The sequence below is a fragment of the Atractosteus spatula genome, chromosome 4 (assembly GCF_055471065.1).
Source record: "Atractosteus spatula isolate fAtrSpa1 chromosome 4, fAtrSpa1.hap1, whole genome shotgun sequence".
Classification (NCBI taxonomy): Eukaryota; Metazoa; Chordata; class Actinopteri; order Semionotiformes; family Lepisosteidae; genus Atractosteus; species Atractosteus spatula.
Window position 1 is genome coordinate 27,675,872 of NC_142709.1, and position 22,620 is coordinate 27,698,491.

General features: G+C 35.5%; 1 protein-coding gene across 3 annotated transcripts; it reads right to left on the reverse strand.

Annotated features, from left to right (window-relative positions):
• Window positions 1–1,837: 1,837 nt before the first annotated feature.
• Window positions 1,838–22,620, reverse strand: dzip1 (DAZ interacting zinc finger protein 1). 3 transcript variants are annotated; one of them, XM_088913703.1, is made up of 18 exons: window positions 22,462–22,620; window positions 20,664–20,833; window positions 19,732–20,331; window positions 16,213–16,297; window positions 15,781–15,917; window positions 14,168–14,329; window positions 12,804–12,947; window positions 12,436–12,498; window positions 11,127–11,267; window positions 9,835–9,883; window positions 9,675–9,722; window positions 8,168–8,313; window positions 7,611–7,812; window positions 5,598–5,742; window positions 4,917–5,149; window positions 4,135–4,250; window positions 2,804–2,975; window positions 1,838–2,148 (listed from the first exon to the last, which is right to left on the reverse strand). In XM_088913703.1, exons 2-18 carry the CDS (start codon window positions 20,664–20,666, stop codon window positions 2,066–2,068), a joined length of 2,529 nt encoding a protein of 842 aa, XP_088769829.1. In that variant the 5' UTR covers window positions 20,667–20,833; window positions 22,462–22,620; the 3' UTR covers window positions 1,838–2,065. The 3 variants fall into 3 exon arrangements, with proteins under 3 accessions (XP_088769829.1, XP_088769827.1, XP_088769828.1); XM_088913701.1 differs by having other exon boundaries at window positions 11,127–11,306; window positions 22,462–22,573; XM_088913702.1 differs by lacking the exon at window positions 22,462–22,620 and having other exon boundaries at window positions 20,664–20,867.

Genomic DNA, 22,620 nt, shown 5'->3' on the forward strand with positions numbered 1-22,620 from the left:
ACCCCAGGATCAGAACTGAACCCTGGGCCTCAGCTCTGTGAGGAACCAGTGCAAACCACTGTTCCGCATGTGTTAATGATAACAATATGTTTAATCTAATATGTGGCAATGGACTATTAAGCGACGTAAAAAATCTGGTCTATTCTGGGGCTAGAGTCACAAAAACATTTTACACTTACTGTATAGAACAGTTATATAAAAGTACAGTTTTGAAAAAGTGTAAAAATGAAGATAAGGATGTATTTCTATATGTTAGTAATGCTAAATAGCCCAGTGCTAGCAATTCAACAAACAAGCACATGCTTAATTAATGAGTTGAGATACAATTAGTAGGCTTTTGACAGTGCACTGGAATATACAAAATTTCGTTAAGTATCTTGAAATTAACTGTAATTCAAAAATAAGAAAAATATTTCTGAAAAAGTAAAAAAGGAGGACAGATAATTTACCAGTTACATTCCTAAAAAATAAAGCTAGGTGAAGCTTTCCGGTTTGATATCTGAAGGTCAGTCTCAAATTCTAAAGCAAAGATGAACAAACTTTAAAATCTTGCCAAGTGAACAATATACTGTATTTCTAACACCAAGAAAAGACTGAATCTGGTACAATCTAATATTTTCCATTCTCCTCCAGTTTATCATTTGATATGTTTATTCTGGTTAGTGGAATTAGAAGGCAGATGGATTTGTTACTTTTCCTCACAAAATAGTACAGTACTGGAAACAGGACATCTATTGAAATAACAACATGGAAAATCACAGCAGGGTTTGATGAACACGTTACCTGTTATTACAATTTGTTATGTAAATACAGTAGTTCCAAGTTTGCAGAAATATTCTTCAAGGTTGTTTAGTTTCCTTAAAAAAATGTGTCAGAGGAGGCAAACATAAAGAACCATTCAGTAATATTAAAACTCGTATTGTTAACTCAACTCAACAGAGAGACACTTACTGAACGTAAATTACAGCCGGGTTATGTACCATGGATGTAATTTTGAAATAAAGCAATTCACAAAATACTGGTTTCTTCACTTATCCATTTCTGTTATTGTTTAGTCCTGTATTCTAAAATCTAAAAACTGAAATTACTCCCAATTGAGCAACAATAAGAACAACACTGTCAGACATAAAATTCAACAATTTCAATTCAGTTTCCCCGCAACGATCACACAAATATTTTTGACTTAGTTTATACATACTTGCTTTTCATTGTTAGTGAAGGCATTCATGTGGGGGATATTAGGAAAATTCCACCCTGATATTTTCACTTTCATTCTGGAGAACACTAAAAATAAACCCTGAAACAAGGGTTTATTGTTGGTCTTAATATTACCAACCAAACATTTACCAACAAATGAGTTTTGTGTCATTCTTAATATTCAAACTCAATGAAAATATAATTTTATTTATTGAGAAATACTGATACACTCAGTGTAAGTGAAGTCTTTATAACCCTACTCTAATTCCTTATTGACTGATATGTCTAATAATAAACTTTTTTACACTCCAACTTCACAGACTTCACAGAAGTGCCCTTCATTGGTTGCTACTGACATTTTTAATTGGTTTCAAAATATCTCTAATAACTACTTTACAAAATATTTCATTTTCAGGGATTGCCTTATTTCCAGAAGTTAATTATTCCACATCTGCAAGATGTTTAGCATTTTGCTGGCTGTTCCTAGGCATTCACTGATTTGCAACTGGAGTAAAGGTTATGTGTGAGCTTTGTTTTACTTTGGCAAATTGCTCTGGGATTTCTTGCATAGTACAGCAAAGGTCTATACACACAGCACAAGAAGAGATTAACAAAAACTTTTAAGATAAACAACTTTTAAGTGAAAAAATGTTTATTTTATTAGATTCTCATTTGGCACGTTATTATAAGTATAAAAAAATACCAGCAAGTATGTAAAGAAAATTTAGATAACAGTTTTATATTTATGTATCCCTTTTACTGTGAAGGCACCCTCTTTTTATTACTTTGTTTTGCTGAAATTGTTTATTCAAAATACAGATGCTGCAAATTTAACTACAAGGAGCTTTGTCTGGTTAGAATAACCAATTTAAATGTCTGAAGAGTCACTCCAATCACTAACAGTCACAAGGCTGCTTTTAAGAGTACTTCCAGCGTCCCCTTCATGAAGACCTGCAGAGATAGGAAGAGGACAAATAATTTCAACTACGTCATGAAACACATGCAATTCAGTTTTGACTAATAAGATATAATTTTAGATGTTTTTTATTAGAACATAAAATCCCCCTTTTAAATTTTTGTATTGAATTCCCAAATGTTATGCATAACACACTTCATACTACTCCTCTGAGATTCAAAAGTCTATACACTCATCATCACAGACATATTTTGTTATGCCAATCACTACTTTTCACTGGCTGTGGATATAGATAAAATATATGTTAAGCTGTTAGCTCGAAACAATTTCCAATGGATGTCATCCAAGAGCTGAACTCAACCAGAGATAGTGGGTCATTCCTGGGTCAATGTGTGGCAGGTCTAGGATCTCCATGCAATCCACTGCAGGCCAAACACCAGGGGACTCCTAGCTACTGATTAGTGGCAAACCCTAGATATTGGCTACAGCTGATCTCACTGAAGCACCGACAATATTTGCAAACTACTTTTAATTTTGAACAGCTGCATAAAAATCTTAAGGTATTTTTAAAAAATATTTCACTTTTCAAAGTTTAATTCACAAGCATCCTGTGAGTAACTCAGCAAAACGCCCTCCTGTTTGGCATGCTGTGGTTGTGCAAGTTTAGATTTAAAAGTGACAAAGTCTGACCTCCTTTCTGGCCTTTCCCTGTCGAAGTGCCCCAGACACTAGTATTGGAAGAATTGGACTCAAAGCTCTTTCTGACAGTGAAAACAGCCTCGTCCTTGTCAGGTTTTGATGTCGATGGTTTATCATCTTCCATAGAAGACACATCCCAGTCATCGTCATCTACTTCCGAAAACTAAAATAAAAGACATTTGACTGTGGTAAAAAAGTATTTGTATTTTACATAGTATATAGTTTGCGAGGAAGGTTAGATTCTAATCTCGCACACTTCCGCTGACCTTTGCCTTGCACCCAGGACGTCTTTTCTAGTATTTGTCTTACATCACCCCACCTCCCCATCTACACCCTTGTAACAAACTCCCTAGCCCTATGGGGGTTAAAGCAACCATTCTCACATCTACAGTAGGTGCCATTTCCTCAACTAGGAGTGTCATGCCAAATACTTTATACATATTCATCTCTCTACTACATTCATAGCATTCATTCATAACTATATTCATAACATTCATAACTATAGCTCTAAATTAAATTATATATTTTGGGATTTTAGACATTATTGAACTTTCTATACTAACTTTTTCCCTTCTCCAACTGTGGTTCAAGATGCACTTTAAAGCACATAATCTACTTTTTGTATTGAAACAATGACGTTTATTTTTTTCAAATATTTTTTAAATGTGTACCCCCTCCACCGGGTGAAGATAAAAATTCTCAATGGACACTTTTTTTTACAGTTTAAACCAACTTGACCTATTACATGATTTTGGAGGTATTATTATCCCCATTCATGATGTAGAGATCTAAAGTAAATACTGATTTCAATGAAGTCCAATAAAGGAAAACTTACTACTCAGTAGTTTATTTTGAATGTTAAACATGGGTGCTTTATTACAAAATGTATGTAGAAATAATGTATTAGGAGAAAAATGGCTACAGAACTTCCACACCTGTGACACCAGGTTCATGTTTTTTGTTTAAAGAGTTGTAAATAGAGAAGTGCAACCATTTTCCATATAAACAGCAGGCTGAGCAGGTGGCGATGTGGAAAATTACAGACTAATCAGATAGTGGTGCTATCTATTCACCGGTGGCCAAACAGCTCTTCTGCTTTGGAAAAAAAATAAGCAGTGTTTATTAAAACATTTCAAATGCAAACAAAAACTGGCCAATCCGAAGGTAAATGCAATAAAAAATAAAATAATCAAGAATAAAAAATGTTTTTTAGAAAACTTTTGTAAGTATGCTAAATGTCAATGACTAAAACACCAGGCTCACCAGGAAAACCAGTTGTGAGCCACAGCTATTACTGAATGTATGTGTAACACTCTTCTTACCTTTAATTCTTGTCTCACATTTTTGTCCTCTGGCAAAACTTTAACTCCCCCAGCTGGTTTCTTCTGAATCCTTCCAATGACAGGCTGGTTTTCGGAAATTTCTTTCAGAATAGAACCTTTCAAAAAATACCAACACATATATATATAAATACATATAACAGGTAATTCAAACTTTTAATTCTCCTGAGTAAGAGAGGAAATTAAAATGTTCATTCTCTACATCATCCTCACTGTATTTTCTTCCAAATAACTTAAATAATTTTCATGAGTATAATTTAGATTATAATTGACACATGGGTTTCAGGAATGCTAAAATGGCAGAGGGGCAAGACTTGGTATCTGTTCTTGATTTTGATGAAAAACTACATGAAAAGAGAAAATAAATCCAGAGACAATAAAAACTGTCAAAAGTCTGCACAAGGAGTAGAACAGCACAGGATAATTTATATCATGGAAGTATTTATGTCTAAATTTAAAATGATTCTAGCAGATACAGTAAGTATTACATAAAAGTTTGAGTGACGAGCTGCGTCAGTGTGTGTTGCCTGCAAAGGAACAAATAAAGGTCAGAAGAATCATTTCAGCCGTTGAGCCTTCTTCTGCTGTGTTTGAGGTGTGACACAATGTTGTGTTTCTTCTTTCTACTTTTCAGCATGGAATAAATCTGCGCTTGTTCCATTACATAAAAGTAACAGCTATAAATAAAAAGAGCATTATACATTTTCACTCATATTCCAAGATTTTACAAATCCCATTCCAATTAGCAAAAAACGAAATCTTACTTTGAACAGGCTTTCCAGCATCTACTTTCAGACTTTTATCATGCTGCAACAGCCGTGGATCAATCTCTTCCATTTCACTGCCGTCCGTCCAGTCTGTTTCACTCTCCAGAGACATGACCACAGTTTTACTGACATCGACGGCGGGAGCTTTTGGTTGCACAGCTTTTAGTCGCTGATGTGGTTTTGCATCACTTTCTTCTTCAGAGTCGTCTTCTGAACTAAACGGAGGGGTTCTTGAGAAAACAACAATACGTTATCTCCCTGACAAGCAGAAAGAATAATACCTTTTGGCTCTGGTGCCAAACAAAGAAGTGACGCACTTGAAGAACACCAGCAAAACATGTTTTTCCTTTTCTTAAGATTAATGATAAAAATAAGTCAATTGTTTCAACCCGTGAGCCACCAGTGTACAACTGACTTTTTTAAGTTTTAGGAATACTATTTCTGCAAATTAAAAGTACACATTTGTACACAATACTAATAAAAAACCCTTAAAGTCCACAAAAGTAAAATTTCTAAAAGTATATAAAATGCACTTTAAAAGACACACAAATACTACAGAACTGATGTACAGAAAAACAGAAATCCAACCGAAGCCAGGAAGCTTCCCAATTTCAACTTTTTAACAACACTGATGGAATAATACAAGATGTCCATGTCCATGCTTCTGCCGTGGCATACCTTGGAGTGGAGGTCTTTGGAGCTGTGCTGGCCCTAGAGCGGGGGGCTGGCTGGGGGGGCTGCTCTGTCACACCTGGTGATTTTGACACAACCTGAGTCACCCGGGTAGATGGCAAACTAGATGATCTGGCCCGTTTCTGATTCTCTTCAGAAGAGAAGAAGACACAGAATTGGATTACAGATGTGGCACTTTTTTGAGGAAGGTTTAAAATGTATGACTGTACAGTACAGTACAATACAGAACGTACAGTATTTACAGTATTCAGTATTGCCACAAAGCCTAATCTCAGAAGCCAAGAAAGGGTGGATCTGGTCAGTACTGGGATGGGAGATCTCAATGGAAATTCAGGCTGTTGTTGCAAATGCTGGTCCAGAGGATCAGTTTTCCCCTCTAGACCAGCATCATTAAATCCAATGACCTAGTATGCCGACTGGGGGACAGTGTGCTGTAAGAAATGCTGTCCTCCAGGAGAGTTATTAATCTGAGCGCCTGACTACTGGTTATTCTAGTTCTTATAAGAGAGACTGTTAAGCCCAGTATCCTTGCCAAATTTCACTCTTGATTTGAAGTCTTCCTAAAGTTCCCAATTAAGCTGACTGATGAATCTATTGTCATTTCTCCTCCTAACTTGCTGTGTAATTGGGGTGCTGATGCATAATGGCCACCTTGTGTCACACAGGCAAGTGCTGCACTCCAGTAATGGGTGAAGCAAATCCCCACCTGTACTGAAAGTGCTTTGGCATCCTTTTGGCTGGAAAGAGCTTTACATATGCAGTACTTACTAGAAATCAATACGATAGACAAATCTAACTTGTTTGTGTTAAAGAGAATAAGATTGTTAACAGTGCAACATTTAAGTATGAACATTTTAATTATAACATACATAACTCACTCAGATCTAAAAAGATAAAGATATTACAATAGATAAAGTACAGTTTGAATTACTATAGTCATATTTAAAAAAAAAGATTTTAGTTTTCAAATCCTAAATGATGGCCGTATTGTTTTACAATTATGGAGACTTATGTAAAGATACGTTTTAATTTTTTTATTTATAAGCCAATTGTAAAATGGTGTCATACAGAGTCCCCAGTTATACAGCACAGTATTAACAAGAGAAAAGTTAGCAAAATAGGGCAGCATGGTGGTGCAGTAGTTAGTATGGCTGTCTCACAGTGCTGGGGCCCTGGGTTCGATTCCAGACCTGGGGTGCTACCTGCACAGAGACTGTATGTTCTCCCCGTATTTGCATAGGTTTAAGCCAGATGTTTACTGTTTAAGCCTGTTGAATTCATGCAAAAAAAGGACCCTGGTGTGAGTTTGTGCATTTGTTTGTGTGTGCCCTGTGATGGATTGGACTCCTGTCCAGGGTGTATCCTGCCTTGAGCCCACTGCTTGTCAGGTTCGGCTCTGGCTCTGCCCGTGACTGAGCATTGCATAAACGGATTAGAAAAATCAATGGATACAGACTACCTATTTATACAGCAATGTTTTTATAGGGGAAATGTTAGCGATGGATGGGTGTTAGTGAAGTATACAGATACTGTACATACACATACACATACATCACCATGAGTTGAACCCATGACACTCTGAGTCCCGAGTGCCTTAGCACTACTCCGTGTCCTTCTAAAAATTGACAGCATATTTAGACTTTACAGCTGTTAACTTGATATACATTTTAGATACTGCAAAGAACAATGTTATTAAAACATAGAATACACCATTCCAAAATGCCTAAATAAATGATCATCCATAAAATAGGGATGGATATTAAAATAATTGCAATCTGACCAAACCCTACATTTTGCATCATTCTGTGCTTTTGCAGACATGCCTTAACATCCTAATCTTATTTCTTAAATTGCAACAACAGCCCCAAGTCTGTTTATCCCCGAGATGTCGGATCAATCAGCATATTACTAATTGTTCTTTATAACCTTATGAACAGTTTTTAAAAAGCAATTGACAGAACCACATATGCATTCTCACTAAAACATAACAGACATTACCTTCAGGTGGATTATCTGGTCTCTTTTTTTCTACAGGTGAACTTGATGAGGCTCTCTTTTTCTTTATTGTTAAACCCAAATTATGGGTAAGTGTTTCTCGGACACTGTGAAAATCTGGAAACGTCTTGGCTATCCTTTCTCTTTGCGAGTACACTTTGGTCATAATTGTATTGTACTGGCCAGTGGGAATACCACGGTTTTCCTAGAAATAAAAGGGGGGAAAAAAAAGTGTTGTCTCTACTCTACTCTGCTGTCTGAAAAACATAACAAGAAATGCTCAAAATAACTTATTAAATATGTCAATTAAGATAGTAAAATTCAGTTTTGAGGAAATGTAGTATGTTTGCACTTCAGCAAATTGGGTTTTGCATCAACATTTTTAAACGTTTTTCATGTATCAAATGCAGTTTAATGCAACAATAAAACCAAGATACTAACTTTCAAAGAAAATGATTTGCAGAAAGACCCATGATATCAGTGCTTTATTAATATGAATATTTCTAAAGTCTTAGAACTTTCAACTTTTATTTGATATGAATATTATTATTTTTATTTACCGGTTTAACACCAAGAGATTCCAGCTTCTCTACAAGAGTCTGCTCCAAGATTGGGCGTAATTCTTTAGTTAATGAGGCATTTTTCTTTAAGCTACTTATTAGACGCTGATTATCATCTTTCTTCTTTTCAGAAATGCTTGCAGAGTCTGCAAAAAGCAGTACAAATTCTAAGTATTAAGTTTATCAATTACATTTAAATAACTGGATTTCATTGCATTAGAGAAATATTTTAAAAGTTTATTTTAAAAACATTTCTGTTAGATAAAATCACACATTATAAAGGACTCACAAACAAGCTTACATGCAAGATATTGCAAATTTTAACCTTGGTCTTACATTTATAAATCCATATTCAAATATGAATTTATAAGTATAAGATGCATCATAGCACTAAGGAGAGACAGAAGAGGATTAAGAACAGAAGTAAGACAAATTGCTGTCATATAGATTTTGTCAATAAATAAACTTTAATGCCTTCCACCCAGGTTGAAGTTGACCTTTGTTTTTTATAGATAAAATTGAATTTAGCAACACTGCTTGTTTTACTGACCAATATAAGTGGAAGAAATTATAAACTCTGACAACCATGCAACAAGCATGCATTCTATTTAAACTTATCTCTCGGATCTGTTACCTTTATCCTCCTCTGAAAGCTCCTCTATAGGATCCAGAATATGAACAGTAGGTGTCTGCTCTAATAACAAGGAATAAATCAGACAGCACAGACAGGCCAGACAAACAGGAACCACAGTTAGGAGTTAAGGACAGGGTATCAATCTAAGCAGTGTGAAAATTAAGATATTAAGTGTTATAATAATTTCACAAAAGACAGGAGATTAATTGATCATCACTGCTAAGGAAAGAAAAAAATGTAAAGCCTGTAAAGCAAAATGTTATTCCAATAATAAGTCTTTGCTTTTGTATAGTGCTTTTCAACCCAAAGGATCTCGAAGTGCTTGATTAAAAGGAGAGTACCCACTTGATCAATACGTAAGTGTAGACCCACCTGAGTGACATGTGGCAGCCATCATGTGTAGTTACACTGCAGTATATTACAGCTGATCAGATAGAGAAGTGAGAAACTACTTCACCAACTGAATTAAGGGGAGATATTAGATATTGTAGAAGAAATTGTGCAAGCCCAGACTAGAATTAAGACAGGTTTCCGGGTTTAACATTTCTTATTTTAAACAGTGCTGGGGGAACTTTAATGACGGATGCGTCATTAAAGATCTTGATCTTGACATTACACAGTGCAGTGACAAGAATTCATCTCCTTTATATTTGGTAGTACAAGAGTCATAGTAGTGTTTCCAGCTGATTAAAAATGTCAAATTAGACAAATCTGACAATTACAATTTTATTTAAAAAAATCTAAAAACATTGCTTTCATACAATGCTTGTAGGAATGTGTTTGGTTAAGCACTTTTAGTTTAGTGTTAATCAGAAAGGTAAAGGTATATTTTATAAAGCACCATAACTATTATATTTCTTTCTTTTTACTCACCATATGTCAGAGATTTGGCTTTCACAGGCTCTGCCACTGAAATAGCCACTAAAATAAAATAAATATAGAAAATGAATAAAATTCAATCAATAACTAGGTGAAAATGGACATGTTTTCAATTTTTAATGACAGTACTCAAAGTTCAAGATAAGGATCGTACCTGGAGTTCCTGTGGTTCTTTCTGGGAGTTTTGAACCAAGTTGCTTCATCTAGGTGTCATAAAGTAAAAACAATTGTGAATTTCAGAAAGTCATCTGGCATCATTTGTGTTCCATCTGTCTACCAGTCTTAATACTGTAACAACTATCTAAGGTCCTGCATGTGTACTTTGCAGCTCAAAAACACTGGTTCACTCTGACAGCATGCAGGAAATAAAATGACACTGAGGCTCCTCACCCCATGTAACTGCTAACATTCCACACAATCAACACTCGAGATTTATTTACACAGTCTGTAGCCAGTCTATTGTCTATACAGCCCCTGTCACATACTGATTAAGTGTATGAGTTTTAATTCCAAACACACTTTGAAGTCTGATCTCCTCAGATATTTGAAACCGTCTTTGGACCTAAACAGGTGGTCCAATTTAGTGTTAGCCAATGTTTTGTAAGGTGTTTTTGAAGTTGAACTACAATGCATGAACACTTTTTTTATAACACCAGAGTTCTTATGCCAGCCATGGCCAGCTGTAACACAAGATGTACAATCTGAGTAGCCTGAAGTCTGCCTGTTCTGTTACATATTTTGTTCATTTCAACTAGCTAACAGTTCTCAATTATTCCTGTAGGGCACCTATTTATTAACCTTTTTGTACCACCCAAGCTCTTACAGAATTAAACAAGTAATAGGTTTATTCCATGTTGAAAAGAGAAGAAAGAAAACACAACATTTCGGCCATGGAGCCTTGATTAATCAATTAGGCTTAATCAATCTGTAGTTGATTGGTAAGACCTTTTTTAGAAGTTGAAGAAGGTTAGAAATTGATTAGTAGAGTTCAGACTTATCATCATTTAGGTGTGAAATGTTAAAAAATTAATCTCTGTAGAACACACTCATTTTTGTCTGATGGCTTGCTACAGTGTCATTCACACCTATGTCTGGTGATCAATAAAAAGAGTTGTTGAACAGGGTTTAAATGAAGATTTGTTGAGTACATTTGCTGTAACAATTGTAATGGCTAGTTGTTTTGAAAACCCAGCTATTTTTCATATTTTGAGCTTGAGATCTAGAACTTGAAAGATAAAATCCTAGGCCTATTCAAATATTATCATCAATAATTACATGCAAGTCTAATCTTCAAAACTGGTTAGATCATTTATTTGCAAGAGGGTGAAGACTTAATCTGTTGGTTATCTGGGTCATTGTATTTTATGTTTGCTTACAAAGGATTTCCTCAACAGTAATTATCTGGCTTCTAAACACCGCTTTTTTCACTACTAAGGAAGCACTAACCTGCTCCTTCTGGGTGATAATCAGCTCATTCTGTTCCCGGAGTTTCCGTCCCAATTCTTCTATCCTTTTCCTGTACAAGCTGCTGCTGACCTCCTGCTCCTCTACCACTGAAGACCGCAGCCTCTGAAGATCACTCTGCAGCTGTAAAACGTCAAGGAAGACATCAAGTACACTCTGCTTCTAGAATGTAGAAACAAAAGCAGGCAATTCATTCGGTAAAAAGCCTAGTTTTCACAAATGATTGTATTTTGCCTTTGCCCATTGCAAAGTGTGATACCAAGGAAGTCACCTGAAATACTAAATCTACTTGACAAATCACTAAAGATTACAATTATAATATTAAGCAAAATGTATATTTTCTTACTAGTAAAATAACAGGTTTATTATTCCGTTGACTAAATCAGCTTTGGCTTTGTATGTTTATTAAATTCATTTTCATCTTTGACATACGGTGTTATTGTTATTTTCCACTTGTGTATTGTGCTAGAAGGTACACTACACATATTACATTTGGCACATACTATAAACATCAAAAAGACATTATTAGCTTAAAACAAGTCCTGTTTTTATATATGTCCTTTGGATTGCCTTTCATGGGTTTGCATTTACTGAAAGCAAAGCTAAATTTCTTTTAAATGCTATTGTCTGCTACATCCTTTTTATCCTCTTCATTTGTGCATATGGTGATATGTTTGTCAAGCATGCTGCTTGCTTTTCAAAGTTTTAAGTTATTTTTACTTAAAAGCATCACTACTAATATGTAGTTCAGGTGGGTAGCTGCATAACAGTAATTTTATTTTGGAATTTCCTGGTTCATAAGGATTGTGCATGATTTCTAGTTAACAAAGCAAGGAAAGTTCCAAGAAAAACAAATATATGTGAATGAAAAGATTCACAATCTAAGAATATATCTCTGTGGTTTTAAAGCCTTAATTCAGTTTCCAGCCTTTACAGACTTGTAGTCTTCTCATCCAATTGCAATGTTTGACTGTAACTCAGCAGGCCAGATTTTGTATAACAGATAGTTAAACCACAAGTGAAGTACTAAACATAGTAAGTATTCAGAACGGAAGCTGCAGAAGATCTCAGATGCGTTAACCGAGCAGTAATTTTGACTCTCCTCTGAACAGGCTGCTGGCTGGTTTTGTACAAGCACTGCCATGTCTCACAGATTTACTATCAAAATGATTCCAGTATGATACACAACTGAACATTAAACCACTGCATTAAATCTAGTACTGTATTTGAATACTGGAATTTTGTGAAATGCTGAACCAAAAACACTTTACATAAAATGATATTACTGTACCTGGCTCTTTTCCTTTTCATGTTCCTTTTGAAGTTTCCGGATCATGGCAGTCCACTTTTCTTCCTGCAAAGTATTTTTCATAACAGATTTACCTACAGTACACATTCAATACTCAGACAAGACACTTCACATTTTGTGAACTACAAGTAGTTCAGATCGCCAAACTCAACAAAAATAAAGTACCTGTATGGTTATAAAGACTCACAGACAGCACACTTTCCTTCTACTAAGCATATTCAGCTTTAGTATCCAATAAAATGCACAGAGTTGTGACCCAGATTTGTCAAAATGTACTGACAAAAGTGTCCTTAAATACTCAAAAAGCCTAGTATAGTTTCATAATTCTTAAGAAAATTTTTAAAACTAACCTGTTTGTTAAGCAGCTCTTTGAGACTCAGCAGTTCCTGATGGTACCTCTGTTTCTCCTCTTCATTTTCTGGGGCTTTGTCTTCGTGCAATGTACCAGTGTTTGACTTGAATTGTAGGCTGGATGCCTTCATCTCCAAAACTTGCTAGTCAAAATGAATATACATATGAACTATACATATTCACATTTGTTGACACTTAGAATTATTATATTTTTTATATCATTATATTTATGAGAGATATAACATGGACAAGGCTGACTGCCAAAAGTTCCCCTGTGTCCCAAAAATGAGACTTTGTACACTGCTTTCACTATTTAGTTTTCCATAGGATGTTTGTAGAAAAAAATGGTATTTTGTAAAACTGGAATTTCAGAATGCAAGATATCCGAAATTGGGTAATTGGGTAATTTAATCTTGCAGCCCTGTCAGAAGAGGCTTTTACAATCAAACATAGTGTTACTTTTGCAAAACACGGTCAAAGGCCTTAGGACAGCGCCCGTCTTCATGAATGACAAGGGCTCTAAACCCTTAGTTCTGTTAGAAAAAACAAAGCATGTGCATTCGCCCAATTTATTCCTGTACAAACATTTATTTAAATGAAATACGAATTTAGATTATTTTACTACTGCTGTTTTTTAATATACAGTACTAACACAATTTTAAACTTTGACAACCTATAAAAAAACTTTTTCATTAATGAGCATGGCTACATTTGGCCTTTTTTTCCATACAGTATAACTAATCCTGTAAAAGATGAAGATTCCTTACAACGAATTAAGATACACAACCCAATGTTTCAAAGAACGCATGTCAATCAAGGACAAAAAAGGCTAGGGAGGGTATGCGAAACAACATTCAAATGACTTTTGGGAAATAAAAGAATAGGAGGCTTAATAGGTGATGTAACATACAAGCATCTAATTCCACAAAGACAATAATTCCAATCATATTATTATTTCAACTTAACAATGATTTCAATATACTTCACATACAATAGTAGAGCAGTACAATATGGCCTAATATAAATATGCTTTCACAAAAAGTATTTCACTTTTGCACACTAATGCATACTAAGAAATGCTCATAGTGCTTACAGACAGTACAATGACAGCTAAAAAACATTTTTTATAAACAAATGATAAAATTAAGTTTCTAAATTTCAAAATCGTAGAGGTACATCCACTGTTTGGTTTGATTATCAAGCATCATTTTTTAAAACTAGCCGAGACTGGATTTTGTCAAATCCAAATTCAGAGGGCTTGATATGCATGACTGATGAATGACAACTTTGCTGAAGCAGAAACAATAGCCACTGATGAGCACGAAAAGGTCACAGACAGGTTAGTACTACTAAAACTACTTACATTTTCCAGAACAGCATTTTTAACAGATAGTTCCTTGAATTCCCTCATGAACATCTCTCTCATCTTTTCAATTTCTCCATCCAATTTTTGCTGCTCCTCCTCTTTCCACTTCTCAAATCGCTTTATTGTTTCGTCTTCCTTAGTTCGCTGATTTTCTTGTTCCTACAATGAAAAGATATCTTGTCAATGACTTCAGTCAATGTCAGTATGTCAATCATGACTTCCACTGATGCTCAAATCAAAACAAAGGATAACAAATTGGTTAGGGCTTTAAATGTTGTTTATTTTCAAATATTACTTATTTTTAGTCTATTTAGTTATTTTAATGTGGAGAAATCTACAGTGGTGAGAAAATGTTTGTGTACCTTTTGGAATTATCTGTATTCCTGCGTTAATTGCTCCTAATATGTGATCTGATCTTCACCTCTGTTATAATTAAAGACAAATAATAGATCATAGATAAACACAATCTGATTAATAAATTACACATAAACAATCATACGTTTTCATGTCTATGAAACACTGTTAAAAGTCAAAAGTGATTCCATGAAAGATTTTTTAAAAATCCATTAGAATCAAATGCAATTAAAACACATGTGCTAATAAGGGACAATGGATTGAAATTTGTGTATTGAAATCAAGATATTATTTGTGCATTGAAATCATTTTGATTGAATTTGATTTGGTTTTAAAAAAACAATTTAAATTCAAAGTTAAAGTCAATGCCAGGTGTGATAGATTGCTCTACAACATATGCTTGGTATGAGCAGCAGGAATTTACACAAAGCTTCCAATGTTTTTTTTATTATACCAACTTTGAGTGCTTATTGATACAGAAACTGTTACCAAAACAGAAATCTTCACGTAAGAAAAAAAAAGTTTGGCATTTAGCAATACGTGATTTACATTGATCAGAAATCTTAAAAACAGGAAAATAACTCAAAGCAAACTATACATGAATAGCTAATCCATCACATTTAACAATTAAATCCAACCTACATCTTGTGTGGTGTTCCACATCATTAATGTAATTTATTCTTCTCTGCACATTCATAAAGCTAAAAGGCTATGTTTCGTACAACAAAATATAGTCTATCAGGATTACTGGTCACCTTCAATCAAAATGGCTATAATTTCAGAAGGATATTGAAACTGTTGCTTCTTTTTAGAATATTAAGAATGTAACAAAAAAGGATGGATCAAATGAGCATGATAAATAAAATGGATAATTCAGTGTAAAAGATTAAATATCACTAGTTGAATTTTGAATTGTTTTTTAATCAATCACCGAAGCAATGTTACAGCTTTTAAAACTTTAGATTAATTCTTGCTCATTGAGGATCAATACTAATTTCCAGCACATTATGAATAGGATGTTTTAGGGTTCTGATTTCATATACACTTATCCTGTGTAATACATATAGAACAGGAGTGAAATAAAATAGATTAATTTTATTTTTCTTATAAGAGAGTCCTGGTGACCATTCAAAATGTCTAGGTCCCTTACAGAAGCAGGTTGTGTTCACTGTTTTTCTATGCTTTTCTCCATAGCCTTTTTAGTGTAACAAAATGTTTGTGGTACACTGCTGCTTGCTTGGTCCTTGTTACTGTACCTGGGAAAGTCTGACCATATAGGCTTGTTGCTCAGTTTCCAGCTGGGATCTGGTAAGATTTAACTGCTCCTTGAGTTTGTTGATCTCATCCTGAAGCTTACCAGCCTGTACCCTTTTCTGTTTCTCTGATAACACACCTATAGGTAAAAAAAACTGTTATTATATGCTTTAAATGCATCCTCTTAGCTCAATCAATTTCAAATATTTCGGTAAGCATGATGATACAGGAACATTTTTAAGCAAAAATGTAGCGGAACATGGCAAAAATCCCACAATCTTCAGTTACCCCAGTCATTATGCAATATACTAAAAATCTGGCATTACATCTCTAACCAATCAACCTTCAAGTTGAAAAAGGTCTACTGATTCTTGTACCGCAGGGGGAACAAGCATAAATTCACATCTTTAACACTATATATGTCTTTATCTTACCAATATCATACTCGTCTGGATGACGACGTTGTACATGACTTTGTAGAAAGGAATAATTCATAAATGCTTTCTCACAATGCTGACACTGAAAAATACACAGAAATGTACATATAAATGTAGCATGGTATAAAAAATAATAGATACAAAATATTATGCAATTAACCCCTAATAGGATTAATTCTGATCTTTACACAGCTATACTGTTTTTAGAAACATAGAGAAACAAAGGAGAAAACAAATTTAAAGCTAAATACAAGGATCAAAAGGGAACACCTCTAAGGACTGCAAAAAATGTTTTTGTAAAATATTTTACAAGGGCATTAGTACAATGTTCAACTGGATTTCTTCAGGCATGTATAAGAATTATAATACATTTGCTGTATTTATGTGAAAGTCTATAAAAATAAATAATTTCATTTTTTAAGACATAATCAATTTGTTGATCCACTGATGTATTAGAGTGTTTGCTACAGAGAATCTTCATGAAACCTTCACACTTTTACAAAAAGCACACACTGTTTGAACATAGGGCTTCCCCTGCTACCTTACACTTTAGACTACAATTGCAATATATCATGTTATTATAGTTAATACTGTGATTACAATATGATATATTATTCACGTTTACAATTATAATATTTGCAATATGGCAGATTACAATATGGCCTGTTATTCCAGCTTATAATATAATTACTCTATGGCCTAGTATTCCAGTTTAAACTGTGATTATAATATATTATTTCAGTTGCTTATGATGCATAAACTTCTGTGTATTTAATTACAATGCACTGTAATCCAGAGCTATATATCTTTTCTGTAAGTTATTAAACATACATCCATAATAAATAGTAATTACTAGTAGTAGTAATGAGTAAGATTCCAAGTGAATTAATCATTAAATGAAAGAATAAGCTCATTTTCAACAAGGGGTGCCAATACTTTTTCAATAATTTGTATAAAATAAATCAATTACATGAAACAAACCTTATTAATAAAAGAACTTAACATGAAATACTAAATTGAACCACAGGCGATTTCTATTGAAACTTCAGATCAAAACAAAAGCTGATCTTGAGCTGACTGGTGAAAAACGTGCACCATACCAACATCTTACTTCAACATTGCAGGCAAGGTCACTGTTCCAAATACTGCAGGTCCTAGCAGGTCAAGACAATGCTGTGCTGAGGAAAGACTTAGCAGCTTGATTTCCTTTTCTACTGTGTCAAAATGGTGTATGCAAATGCATAATGATAAAAACAAATGAAAACAATGTGTTGGAGGGGGACCTTTAAAGAGGTCATCCAAAGCCAGTTAACAAAAGCAATGCAGCACAGACCAACACCTTTTATAGGCTTGTCACCAAAACACACCACTGGCCCTGGCCCAGACTGCCTTTATATTAAAAGAAATCTGTGGTACACATAAAGCCCTTGGGCTATAGTATGGGTTTCATGGAAAGTCTATTCTTCTGAAGTGCTTTAAACCCTCTGCTGCTCATCAGCTTAGTCAGCCAGATTGATGTGACAAGGCAGTGTAAAAGCTGGTTCTATAACTCGCACAGCACACTTACTATGCAATCTTAACCAGCTGCCCTCAAGTCTTCATTTAATATTAAAAGATCTGATACTGACACCTGCTATCCAGTATTGTTTTGGTGAAGAGACAAATGAATCTCTACAAAAAAGGTAGACAAATCTCTAAAAATATATTTTGAAGGAGGGGGGAAGGATGTTAATCCTGCATTTTCTGTCAGTTCTACCAACACTACTGCTCTCCATACAATAGTTTTGTTATTCATCCACACAGCACAGACATAAAAGGAGAGGCCTGGTGAAAATGATGTGGAAATTAAGTTGTGTACTTCATATTTGGTTAATACTTGAAAATCTGAGCTTAAATCTTAAAATCTTAAAAACATTTTACTATAAATGTTTTCACCCATCTTCTAACCGCTTAACCTAATAAAGAATTTCGGGGGAGCCGAAGCCTAACCTGGCAAGCAATGGATGCAAGGCAAGATACACACTGCATGCGATGCTAGTCCATTGCAGGGCACACACAGACACAAACACACACACACTTATACTAATTTTTCCAGAAGCTAATTAACCTACCAGTATGTTTTTGGACAGTACGGGTAAACCGGAGCACCCAGAGAAAACTCACAAGAACACAGGGAGAACATACAAACTCCACACTGATAGCACGCTAAGAATTGAACCCAAGCCCCAGTGCTGGGAAGCATTGTAAACCACTGTTCCACTATGCCACCCCAAAATAATGTTAAGTGTTATAAAACAGATATGAATCTGAGCTGTGAATGTAACCTTTACATTTGTAAATGGCATTTTGTACCCCACTCAACTTAATACATTATGAAACTTCATATCAAAATAATTAACCCAGACTTCACATTTTTGCTTTAACTTTGTCAAATAAAAGTTATAATCATTATTCAGGATTCTGTGAGGAGATGGATTTTTCTGACCAGAAATCAAGGAATGTTAGTGTTCTTCCTCAGTACAATGCTAACTGTTAGTCAAAGACTAAATTGACATAAAAATTGTCAGAAAAATTAAAATCACACTGTTTTGAGAATGTAGAAAACCACTAAAGGTAGGACACAGTAAGCTTATTAATAGCAATTGCAGAAACTAAAACATGAAACTAATAATACTTTAGAATAATCAAAATACACTCCATATGTTTCCCTTGACTTGTAAAATGAGCAGTTAGTCATGGTGAGCATCTTGTGCTGTTGGAGGTTCTCATTACAAATCTCATTATTTATTGAGCTGCACTTACACCTTAATCAGACAAGCCATACTGTTTGCGTTTCACTTAGCAACTTTGTGTGAAGGCCTAGCTGTTACCTAGGAGACCTTTTTTAATGTAGTTCTTGTAAATGCAAAATGAACAGCCCTTTATTTCCCATACTGTCCTTCCTTTGATTTCACTTAAACAAATAACATACCAGAATATCCAGGCCTATATAGGAAACTACACAATTGAGTTCTTTCAAGCACTGTACTAGAATTAATGTTAAATGTTGTGGTACAGTACCTTTCACTGACAAACACCTTCTGTCCTACTCCAAACTATGCAATGACATTCTGAACTGAAGCCACATTAAGAAAATGGGTTTCCAGCTATCTGTGTAACTATGCTGTTTATCTGTTATATGGATTAGAGAACAAAATGCCACCAGCAGACACCATCTGTTCTGTTGTTTTGAATGAGGTCTGAAATCTGCATTTTTAAAAACAAAAATGTTTACTCTCTATTACTTTAAGATTATCAGAGGAAATCGTGGTTTGAATGAGACAATTCTGACAGTAGAGCTCTTCCAAATAGTGGACAATGGGGTATTTCACTACTTTTTACAGCCAAGTGTGCAGCCGAGCTCATCCACTCACCACGACTAAGCGCAGCACTACTAAAAGTCTGATCTGCATTTGACACTGTGAACAATGGATGAAAACAATGAACCACATGGGAAATCATCTTGTTGGCACATACCTTATGATAATTACCCACACCAGCACTGATCATTGATTGCTGGGTGGTAATGATCTTCTTCCTCTTCTTTAGCTCCTCCTTAAGTAATTTGATCTCCTCATTTTGCTTCATTGTTTCCCTTTTGATCTGTTCTTTCTCCAGAATGGAGGCCTGCAGCTTCTCCTCCACGGACTGCAGACTGCTGGTGAGGTATTCCTGAGAGTGTAGCAGGTATTCGACCGTGAGCTGAGCTAACCTGAAGACCTTTAACAGAACCGGGTCCACTGGGTTCTGGCAATAAGGGCAGCGCTCGTTCTCCACGGTACAGAATGTGATGCCTATGATATTCTCCTGCAGGGTGTTGAAGTCCAGGTCGGTGGCCACGCGGTCAACATCGATGGCACTTATCCTGCGCCAGTCCACGCTCTCTCGGCGAGCTCGGAACTTGAAAGATGGGATGTGAGCCCCTGTCATTGATGGTCCAGAGATCACAGAGGACTGCTGGGGGATGCTGGAAGAGCGCTGGCTTTGAGGAGAGTTCAAAATGGATGGGATCCCGGCAGACGAACAGGTTCCTGGGGTTTCAGACGGATAAGGATAGTATATATTGTTGTAAAATGGCTGCAATGAAAAAATGTATATTTCCACTTAAATATCCAAGCACAGCAGAAATGTGATCAGTGGTTTATGATAAAATAAAACCAAACCCAACAACCACTGCGACTAAGCCTTACCCAGAGATCAATGCAAACAAATTACTACATCAATAACGATAGCTAATATTTAGCAAATACCTCGTTTCTGGGAACTAACAAGTCGCAGGATACTGTTATTGTTCAAAAATCAAGAAAGAAGAAGTGTGGAATGCCTGATTAAAAAACAACACAAAATCGAACTGTCGCAGGCACGGTGGTTCTGCGGAGCTGTGATATTCTTGCTGCATTTCTCCTTACCATCCCTGACTTGCGGCTCTTTGCTTGAGAAGAGAACGATTCAGCGGTATGGTGCCTCCCCCTTCGTCTTTGTGCAGTGACAGGGATCAGGGCGTCTTTGCAGTCTCCTAGGTAACCAGAATTAGCATCACTGTGTGCCTGGCACCACACCGCTCAAGAGCTCCGGGATGCTGCAACAGGCAGGCAGACAACAAGCCTTAAAAACTGATAGAAAAAGACGGCGTTTTAAATGTCGCAAACATCAGTCATGCAGTTACTAGCACAATAACGAACGTTTTACAATTTAATAAATGGCATACAGAAATTATGTAAATGAAATAAAGCATATCATTGTTAATAGCGTCCTTTATTCCATAACTCGCGTAATGGTTACTATCTGTTTTACAATTGAGTTACAGGATAGTGTTTTTACTGTTCAGTAGGCACTTTTGGCTAGAGCAAATCTGCGTTGCTTTGGACACTGTTTAAATAATCGAATTTATAGCTTCATTACAAAAAACGTTATTACCGCATTAAGAATGAAATTAAGTTATTAGATTTTGCAAAAGCACTTAAAGAAAAGGTTAGAGAGGCTTATTTCTTACATACTTGGTAACTGGAGTTACATTTCTAATGCATCAAAATTATAACCTAAAGATATTTTGTATAAAGATTACAATACTGTAATACTGTAAAAAAATATTGTTTTTTGTGCAAAAACATCAATGCTCCAGTTTCATGAACTTTTTTCATGTTTTCAATCACGGGAAATTTCTTGCATCAAAATGGGTCTTCTCATATTTTCTTCTAATTAAAGAAGCAAACGTGTAAATACGTGTAATACGTGTAAATCTATCCTGGCAGATTTTCAATGGTTTATTTTGTGTGAAGACTAAAAACGCTTGATTCCTATATGTTTTGGAACACTTCGGTACTGGGTTTATATTCCAGTTGCTATTCTTTGAAATCCTCGTTTACATCAACTATGAAAACACACATTATATCTTACCAGAGTCAAAGTTATCATCAACGACTGTAATTACAGTACAGAAACACCCCCTTTTCCGATTAAAATTAACGGCACATTTGTGTCGCGATAACGCATTTATTTTAAATTTACTAAAGATTTTCAGAGCCAAAATCGTGATCGGGTCTCTGAGAAAATAATTATGGACATATAGTGCTAATATCTGGTTTAATCATCTTGAGCGATTCCACGCCCTGTGGGTAAGATCTCAGATTTCTTAAACCTGGCATCTGCTCAGATTTGAGTTTATGATGTGATGTCCCTGTTATTTATACAAAACTTTATCTACAATCTCTCATTCCGTCTCGCACTTTCTTCGAGTTAAGGACATCTTTCAAGCATTTTTTCTCATGATTTTAATAACAACAACGCACGATTTGCGTGTGCGTGACAGTTTGCTGGTTCACACATCACCAAGCGAGTAGCCACTCATCAGACTCGGCCTTTCTCGCGGTCCAAGCCATCTGCCGGCAAAACAACAAAGCGCACTCCTCAAGACAACAGCTCATTTCCAAAAACTCAAGTCTGGACAGGCAGGCTCAGGCAAAACAAGCAGCAACGCCAAGAACTGACTCGTTTTCTACATAGAAACAAAAAACCCAAAGATGTAAAAGCTTGCCTTGCTAACTCTGCGTGCAAAAGATCTTAAACCTTTGAACTACAAGAAGCTACAGCAGGATACCAAGATAACTTGAAAAGTAACGGGAGTGTTGCGAACAAGTCAATTTGGGGGGGAAAACAGGAAATGGTTGGTTAATAAAAGTGCAATTACGTACAGAATGAAATACTCACCCCACCTCGGAGATCTGTGTATTATTTTGTTTCTCAAAAAAATCAAAAAAACTCTTCAGCGAGGAAGTTTCTTGGAACTCGAAATCAGCCTGGTGTCGCTGCGAACCGCGGTGACGCGCACATTCCAAAACCTCTTCATCACCGTCTCTCCCAGCGCAC